This window comes from Lethenteron reissneri, chromosome 12 (assembly GCF_015708825.2).
Source record: "Lethenteron reissneri isolate LAM-NWPU_2019-01 chromosome 12, ASM1570882v1, whole genome shotgun sequence".
Lineage (NCBI taxonomy): Eukaryota > Metazoa > Chordata > Hyperoartia > Petromyzontiformes > Petromyzontidae > Lethenteron > Lethenteron reissneri.
Genome location: NC_083790.1, coordinates 13,291,734 through 13,301,014, shown reverse-complemented (window position 1 = coordinate 13,301,014; position 9,281 = coordinate 13,291,734). Strand labels below are relative to the sequence as shown.

The following is a 9,281-nucleotide window of genomic DNA, read 5'->3' as shown; positions in this document are numbered from 1 at the left end:
TGAACCAAGCCAATTGAATCTACAAAGAATGCAGCCGTGGGCGAAGGGTGCGTGGGTAGGGCTAACGGACTTGGGCCCCTAGAACCTATTGACCAGCCGGCGCTCTTCACACACGACGGCCTCTGCAAGCCAGACTCGGCGAGGATTACGTCTCAGCAGAGCGCAGGGATGGACTCACGCGGTAGTTTCCACATGACCTAACTAAAACCATTAAACTATTAATCATTCTTAAATTATTATTTTTATTTTACCAGGTAAGACCCACTGAGCTATGTAGCTAATTTTTCAGAAGCGACCTGGCCACAAATGACAGCTCAATGGAGTGGCTTACCATCACGTGGAAATGTATAGCAGCCAAATACTCTAAACGTACGTTGATTCTAAATGTGGAGGGAAAAAAGGGAGAACCCGTAGAAAAATCGACGTGACCACGGGGAGAACGTGCAATCTCCAAAAATACAGGCGTCAGGGTCGGGATCCAAGCCACTACCTCCTGTATACTAGGTGAGGGAGTCAACATCTCACCACCAAAACTTTTGCATTTGTGTGAAACATAGAAGTATATTTTACAGAGAGAGATAGTAGATGTGTCCGGCACAAACCGAAATAACACGTTGATTTGAAGCTTTCGTGACTGCAGGAATCCATACTCTTTGGTTCTTTCGGTAAAGTCACGTAGGTAGAAATAAAATAAAACAAATCACGACGTTTCGATCGCAACACAAGCAATCGTCATCAGGTGGGACAATTGCTGAAGTTGTCCCACCTGATGACGATTGCTTGTGTTGCGATCGAAACGTCGTGATTTATTTTATTTCTAATTACGTGACTTTACTGAAAAAACCAAAGAGTATGGGTTAAACATATTTCTTATCACATTTGCAATCATGGCAATGTGATTGAGTCACATCTCAAGTTACAAGGATTTCCCCATTTTTGTCCGAGCTCACATACGCTCTCGCTGGTTAGACGATTACGCCCTAACCGCAAACATCACAAAAAAACGACAACGGACGTGAAACACTCACCGCGTGCTGACCGCTCACTTTATCTTTGGCAGTGCTGAAAACGAGCTGCGTTCTGTACTGTAAGACGTATTGCCTCTCTCTCTCAACGGACGGCGCTCCCGTGGCCGGCACCTCGCCGGGGAGCCGCGGCGCCGGCTCCGAGCGAAGGCTCGAGGCGGAATCTTCCGCCGGCACCGGCGCCACCGGCACCGCCGCGCTAGACGGGCGCGGCGCCGGCCGCGTGCTCGCGGGAGGGGAGCGAGGGGGGTCCCGTCCGTGATCCGTCGTGCCATTGGGTTCCCCAGAGGCTGGGCTCACCCACAGGCTATCGTACAGTGGGTTTCGGAAGAAGAGTGACGGCCGCACGGTTTTATCTGCCGCAAGGCTTTCTGGCTCTCTGTCACTCGGTGCCCTTCTCTCTGGAGGCGTCTCTGCGAGCTGGTGAGGAGCGTTTACTAATCGCAAGGCCGGCTGTTGACACGTTAGGTGCCCGTGGTCCAGTGAGGGAGTGGTTTGAAGTTGTTCACGTGGCGCGTCACTGTGGGCGACAGAACCCCCTTCTGCTCCGTCTTCATCTGTGACGCTTCCTGCCGTGGCTGTGGAGGGAGGGTGGCACAGAGCAGACACCTGGGACGCGCCGCCAGAGCCGCCCGCGGCTGAGACTGCGGAGTTCAGATTGCGGCTGATGTCTTCCAGGATTTTGGCAAAGCTGGCCCAGCGTGTCGTGCTCATCCTACAAGATAAAGGGTAACACGAAAGTGCCGTCGCAGGAGACAGATATCAGGGACGTACACAATAGGTAACGTTTCAGGCAATGGCCCTTTTAAGACCACAGTATTATTGATGAATGCGTTGAGTTTTTGTTGTCTGTGCTTGCGCACCACTGCCAATACAGCAGCTGCATCACCAGATATTTCATCATCGAAATCGTAATTTCCCGGATTTTTGATGGGCTGATTGCACGGCCATATAAAAGCGACGGTGAAGAGTAATGCAGGTAACACAGCGAAGAACCGATCCTCACAGTGGTCGGTCACATCACGCAGATTCTGTAAGATCGCAGATGGCGAAACGAATCTTAACTTGTATAAACAACCAGAAAGCACCTGACCCTTAATAATTATGTTGGATCAACATTATAAATGCGTGATAACCACTCACTAAATCAGAATATTTCCACATATGTAGTTCTCTTGAGCTGGTGGTCTGGACAATGCCGAGAGATGTCGTACATGCACTGCTGCTGCACACCGGTGCAAGTTTTTGAATCTGACCAGTTCGCCTCTGCATCCAGGGCGGAGGCCGAGTGCGCCGTGCGTGTAGCGGGTGCGATGCGGAGCGATGCGGAATGCACCTGCACGCGGGCGCTGGGGGTCTCGTGTGTCACGTGGTGGTGGGTGCTACACGCTGAGCGCTGGGGGTCTCGTGTGTCACGTGGTGGTGGGTGCTGCACGCTGAGCGCTGGGGGTCTCGTGTGTCACGTGGTGGTGGGTGCTACACGCTGAGCGCTGGGGGTCTCGTGTGTCACGTGGTGGTGGGTGCTGCACACTGGGCGCTGGGGGTCTCGTGTGTCACGTGGTGGTGGGTGCTGCACGCTGAGCGCTGGGGGTCTCGTGTGTCACGTGGTGGTGGGTGCTACACGCTGAGCGCTGGGGGTCTCGTGTGTCACGTGGTGGTGGGTGCTGCACCCTGAGCGCTGGGGGTCTCGTGTGTCACGTGGTGGTGGGTGCTACACGCTGAGCGCTGGGGGTCTCGTGTGTCACGTGGTGGTGGGTGCTGCACGCTGAGCGCTGGGGGTCTCGTGTGTCACGTGGTGGTGGGTGCTGCACGCTGGGCGCTGGGGGTCTCGTGTGTCACGTGGTGGTGGGTGCTGCACGGTGAGCGCTGGGGGTCTCGTGTGTCACGTGGTGGTGGGTGCTGCACGCTGAGCGCTGGGGGTCTCGTGTGTCACGTGGTGGTGGGTGCTGCACGCTGAGCGCTGGGGGCCTCGTGTGTCACGTGGTGGTGGGTGCTGCACGCTGAGCGCTGGGGGCCTCGTGTGTCACGTGGTGGCGGGTGCTGCACGCTGAGCGCTGGGGGTCTCGTGTGTCACGTGGTGGTGGGTGCTGCACGCTGAGCGCTGGGGGTCTCGTGTGTCACGTGGTGGTGGGTGCTGCACGCTGAGCGCTGGGGGTCTCGTGTGTCACGTGGTGGTGGGTGCTGCACGCTGAGCGCTGGGGGTCTCGTGTGTCACGTGGTGGTGGGTGCTGCACACTGAGCGCTGGGGGCCTCGTGTGTCACGTGGTGGCGGGTGCTGCACGCTGAGCGCTGGGGGTCTCGTGTGTCACGTGGTGGTGGGTGCTGCACGCTGAGCGCTGGGGGTCTCGTGTGTCACGTGGTGGTGGGTGCTGCACGCTGAGCGCTGGGGGCCTCGTGTGTCACGTGGTGGTGGGTGCTGCACACTGAGCGCTGGGGGCCTCGTGTGTCACGTGGTGGCGGGTGCTGCACGCTGAGCGCTGGGGGTCTCGTGTGTCACGTGGTGGTGGGTGCTGCACGCTGAGCGCTGGGGGTCTCGTGTGTCACGTGGTGGTGGGTGCTGCACGCTGAGCGCTGGGGGTCTCGTGTGTCACGTGGTGGTGGGTGCTGCACGCTGGGCGCTGGGGGTCTCGTGTGTCACGTGGTGGTGGGTGCTGCACGCTGAGCGCTGGGGGTCTCGTGTGTCACGTGGTGGTGGGTGCTGCACACTGGGCGCTGGGGGTCTCGTGTGTCACGTGGTGGTGGGTGCTGCACACTGAGCGCTGGGGGCCTCGTGTGTCACGTGGTGGTGGGTGCTGCACACTGAGCGCTGGGGGCCTCGTGTGTCACGTGGTGGCGGGTGCTGCACGCTGAGCGCTGGGGGTCTCGTGTGTCACGTGGTGGTGGGTGCTGCACACTGAGCGCTGGGGGTCTCGTGTGTCACGTGGTGGTGGGTGCTGCACGCTGAGCGCTGGGGGTCTCGTGTGTCACGTGGTGGTGGGTGCTGCACGCTGGGCGCTGGGGGCCTCGTGTGTCACGTGGTGGTGGGTGCTGCACACTGAGCGCTGGGGGTCTCGTGTGTCACGTGGTGGTGGGTGCTGCACGCTGGGCGCTGGGGGTCTCGTGTGTCACGTGGTGGTGGGTGCTGCACGCTGGGCGCTGGGGGTCTCGTGTGTCACGTGGTGGTGGGTGCTGCACACTGAGCGCTGGGGGTCTCGTGTGTCACGTGGTGGTGGGTGCTGCACGCTGGGCGCTGGGGGTCTCGTGTGTCACGTGGTGGTGGGTGCTGCACGCTGAGCGCTGGGGGTCTCGTGTGTCACGTGGTGGTGGGTGCTGCACACTGAGCGCTGGGGGTCTCGTGTGTCACGTGGTGGTGGGTGCTGCACACTGGGCGCTGGGGGTCTCGTGTGTCACGTGGTGGTGGGTGCTGCACGCTGAGCGCTGGGGGTCTCGTGTGTCACGTGGTGGTGGGTGCTGCACGCTGAGCGCTGGGGGTCTCGTGTGTCACGTGGTGGTGGGTGCTGCACGCTGGGCGCTGGGGGTCTCGTGTGTCACGTGGTGGTGGGTGCTGCACGCTGAGCGCTGGGGGTCTCGTGTGTCACGTGGTGGTGGGTGCTGCACGCTGAGCGCTGGGGGTCTCGTGTGTCACGTGGTGGTGGGTGCTGCCCGCTGGGCGCTGGGGGTCTCGTGTGTCACGTGGTAGTGGGTGCTGCACGCTGAGCGCTGGGGACCTCGTGTGTCACGTGGTGGTGGGTGCTGCACGCTGAGCGCTGGGGGTCTCGTGTGTCACGTGGTGGTGGGTGCTGCACGCTGGGCGCTGGGGGTCTCGTGTGTCACGTGGTGGTGGGTGCTGCACACTGGGCGCTGGGGGTCTCGTGTGTCACGTGGTGGTGGGTGCTGCACACTGGGCGCTGGGGGTCTTGTGTGTCACGTGGTGGTGGGTGCTGCACGCTGGGCGCTGGGGGTCTCGTGTGTCACGTGGTGGTGGGTGCTGCACGCTGGGCGCTGGGGGTCTCGTGTGTCACGTGGTGGTGGGTGCTGCAAGCTGAGCGCTGGGGGCCTCGTGTGTCACGTGATGGTGGGTGCTGCACGCTGGGCGCTGGGGGTCTCGTGTGTCACGTGGTGGTGGGTGCTGCACGCTGAGCGCTGGGGACCTCATGTGTCACGTGGTGGTGGGTGCTGCACGCTGGGCGCTGGGGGTCTCGTGTGTCACGTGGTGGCGGGTGCTGCACACTGAGCGCTGGGGGTCTCGTGTGTCACGTGGTGGTGGGTGCTGCACGGTGGGCGCTGGGGGTCTCGTGTGTCACGTGATGGTGGGTGCTGCACGCTGGGCGCTAGGGGTCTCGTGTGTCACGTGGTGGTGGGTGCTGCACACTGAGCGCTGGGGGTCTCGTGTGTCACGTGGTGGTGGGTGCTGCACGCTGAGCGCTGGGGGTCTCGTGTGTCACGTGGTGGTGGGTGCTGCACGCTGGGCGCTGGGGGTCTCGTGTGTCACGTGGTGGTGGGTGCTGCAAGCTGAGCGCTGGGGACCTCGTGTGTCACGTGGTGGTGGGTGCTGCACGGTGGGCGCTGGGGGTCTCGTGTGTCACGTGGTGGTGGGTGCTGCACGCTGGGCGCTGGGGGCCTCGTGTGTCACGTGGTGGTGGGTGCTGCACGCTGGGCGCTGGGGGCCTCGTGTGTCACGTGATGGTGGGTGCTGCACGCTGGGCGCTGGGGGCCTCGTGTGTCACGTGGTGGTGGGTGCTGCAAGCTGAGCGCTGGGGGTCTCGTGTGTCACGTGGTGGTGGGTGCTGCACACTGGGCGCTGGGGGCCTCGTGTGCTGCGTGGTGGGTGCTGCACACTGGGCGCTGGGGGCCTCGTGTGCTGCGTGGTGGGTGCGGCGTCTCGTCCCGTGAGACGCTAGGTCGCCCGCTCGAGCACTGAGCTGCCGAGCCCCACTCCATTGTGTGCCGTGCCGACCTTTATAAGTGCTAGCTAACGGCGCTTGCCTCGAAAGTCTGTTAAGTGTGTGTGTTGTTGTTGTTGTTGTGCGAGCGTTTTGTTGCACACTTCACGTGGCGCCCGAGTACACCTGGCCTGGCACAAGTGCCGTGGTGACATCACCCGTAACTTTTTAGTTTTATAGTTCATAGTTTACTTCGTGATGAATGCCTGCTCTTGTTGTTGTCGTGACATGCGGCACACGGCGGCAGGACACGGTGTGGATCGGTGCGGTGCGTGCCGCTCCATGTCGCGTACCTGCTTGGGCAGGGTGGTGTCGCTGAGCAGGGAGTGCAAGCTGCAGAGCTCCTGGGCCGGGTCCACGATGCCCTGCGAGGCGAGGGCGCTCGGATTGCCGCTCTCCTGGGACGTCTCCTCCAGGAACTGCTTCATGGGGCTCCACTCTCGTTCCAGGAAGTCGTTCATGAACGTCATGTAGTCCTCTTTGGTCCCGAACCTGCATGCCAACGTATGACGCCACAACGTTTATCCTGGCTAAATGTTATTTTTGCAATAAAAACTCATTGGAATGGGCAATTGATGCCCCCCCGGTTCTCACAAATGAATGGCCGACCCCCGTCGAAAACCAATATAAAAAAAATATCACCGAATAAAACAGGGGTCACGTAACTTATCAATCCTGAGAGCCAGCAATGTTGGCATATTCTAAGAACAGCTCGGGTTAAAATAACCACACGTGGCCTGAACACCTCTAGCGCACTGTGGAGGCAGTTAGGGTTTGTGGATCACACACGTGTTGTGACAGTCCCTTCCTGTAGGCGTCGAGGAAGAGCCATACTCGAGTGCGGACCAATCTCCACCGGCTCCAACTCCCTTCCCATGGGCATCGAGGAGGAGCTGTAACGTGGCTCGCCGGGAGAAGGCAGTACAGCAGGAGTGTGGACTAATCTCCATGTGTTCCAACATCATGTGTGGACTGCACAGCAAAACGTGGACTCCACCTGTTCCGTCTGCATGGGATTGAGTGTTTCGGCCTCGCACGCGTGGGTTTTTTTCCAGGGGGCTCCGCTTTCCTCCCACATTGTAAAGCCTCATTGATTGGCCAATAACACCTTCCTATATCAAGAATCGCAGAACTTGGGCAACTTTTGGTGCCTTCCTACGTGTCAGTGGCTCCTCCTCATGGCTCCGAGTCAACCTCTATCTCTACGTGATGCGTTGAAAATTGACATTATTTACGACAGTTTGAACATGTAATTGGCTTTCGCAACCAAGATCCATAATAAAGTTGTTTTTGGGTTAGGTCACGTAAATATGAACGTGTCGTTAAACCCGGCTGCTGAGGCTGGTTGTTGTTATCACCAGCGAAACGTCACGGTGCTCAAACTGTCAATGTTGCGGGTTCACTCTCCAACACACAACCAGTGCGCTGAACCAGCAACGAATTGGCACGTTTGGTTTACGTGACAAACCTTACTAATTGGCTGTCGGGTGGTGGCGGGTAAACGACACATTTATATTTACGTGATATAACCCGAAAAAAAAAGCTATACTATGGTTATTATTTGCCATCATTGTGAACGCTGCTGATCCACGCCGCAAGAAGCCTCTGCTCCTGCGTTGCGTGGCCACGCCACCTGGAGAAGTTGGCGAGATTCTGGACGACCTTGGCGATGAGCGTGAGGGTGCGCGCCGTGCGCTCGTCGGGGTACTCCTGGCTCAGCCCGAAGAGGCTGGGGGACATGATGGCCGGGCACAGGAAGCGCAGGAAGAGCGACGCGCTGATGAGCCGCTCGCTGATCTCCGCTCGGCCCTCGCGCCTCGCACAGCCTCCTCCACGACGAGAAGACGTCCCGCAGCTCGGCGGGGAACACGCTGCACCACGCGCACAAAGACAAAGGTCCCCCATAGAGCCTTCACAGTTTGTCAGGGGCGAGTGCTGTGAGCGAGTTGCACCTATGAAGGCCCGAGACGGCACACGAGGGGGTGGCTGGCCAGCACCACGCCCGACCGCCTTTGTCTCCCCAGTGGCAATGTTTTTCCGCACCGTACTGGGTACTTATTTGAGGCTGAGTCGACCGAGGGGAGGCCCAGGACCGGTTCAGATAATCGTGAGCGGGAATCAAACTCGGGTTGCCGGATTCATAGCGCAGCGCGCTAACCACTGCACCACCGCTCCCCACCACACACGCTACACGCACACACAGGGCGAGAGTGTGAGCGAACACCACATGGTGCACATCTGAAAACTTAGTGGATTTTCCCCTGGTTCTGAATAGGCCTTAGACAGGTGCCTGGTGCAGGGCGTAAACATCAGCGCTGGGGAGACAAAGGTGGCTGGCAGTGATGCTGCCCACACCACCCCGGCTTCGATATGTGCCGCCAAACAGCATGTGCCTCCACGGTCCTTAAAGCCAAGTGAGGAAGCTTTGTATTTAAGTAACAGAACTGAACTTTTATAGGATATAAGAAGCAGAACCAGAATATGTATTTATACTGGAGGAATCCGATGAGCTATCAAGCTTTTTCACAGATGTTCAGTCGGGGCGGGTAAGAACGTTACAACAACAAACAATACATAAATATGATATTAGTGCAAAGTACAATAAAGGTAAACAAATCACCCAAAAACATACATATAAAACTAAACCAACCCCTTCAGACCTTTAAATCCAGGAGCATGTGGCAAATGTTTGGCGTTACGTGAATGGACGAGGTTTTCCGATTTGGAAATACGGAGTAGAATGTGGAAAATCAACATCGTTGGAGAAGTTGCTATTTTTCTTATTACCCTGGTGCTTGTTTACCCAGGAAAGCCTCATCGAGTCTCATGACTATTTTAGGAGAACCATACCAAGTTTTCAAGGTGCGGGCCAAAATGTTCCTAAGCGTGAAACCCATTTGAGTAATTTTCAGGAAATTGTTCATCATTGGGCCAATACCAGTTACACTGTGGGGGGGGGGGGGGGGGTTAGCTGTGGGAGGAAACTGGAGAAACCCGGAGAAAATCCAAAGTTTGGAATTGAACCCAGGACCATTTTCCCATGAGGCGTAAGTGTTATCACGGTGCCGCCCTAGGGCCCCACGAACAGGGATGAGCAGGACATTGTGCGCGAGGGTGGGCAACGTTACCGAGACCGTTATTTCTGAGCAAAACTCTTGAGTATAATTTCTCGCGTGTATATCTCCCTCGATGTTTACGCGGAGTAAACGCGCACGCCACGCTCAATACAAACACTCAGACTTGGCCTGTCAACGTGCGTGGTGTGTTAGGACGCTTCCTCCACGTTGCTGCCAAAAGTTAGTGGGGCTACAACATCGGAGGTGCTTGAAAACCT

General features: G+C 58.1%; 1 protein-coding gene across 1 annotated transcript in view; it reads right to left on the bottom strand.

Annotated features, from left to right (window-relative positions):
* Positions 1-1,572: 1,572 nt before the first annotated feature.
* Positions 1,573-9,281, bottom strand: part of LOC133341921 (ras GTPase-activating protein nGAP-like) — a 29,563-nt gene continuing 21,854 nt past the window's right edge. The window contains exons 8-10 of the mRNA XM_061550760.1: positions 7,581-7,818; positions 6,241-6,439; positions 1,573-1,740 (exon numbers count right to left, since the gene is read on the bottom strand). Of these exons, the coding sequence (XP_061406744.1) occupies positions 1,736-1,740; positions 6,241-6,439; positions 7,581-7,818 (442 nt within the window). The 3' untranslated portion in view covers positions 1,573-1,735. The remainder of the gene's footprint in view (positions 1,741-6,240; positions 6,440-7,580; positions 7,819-9,281) is intronic.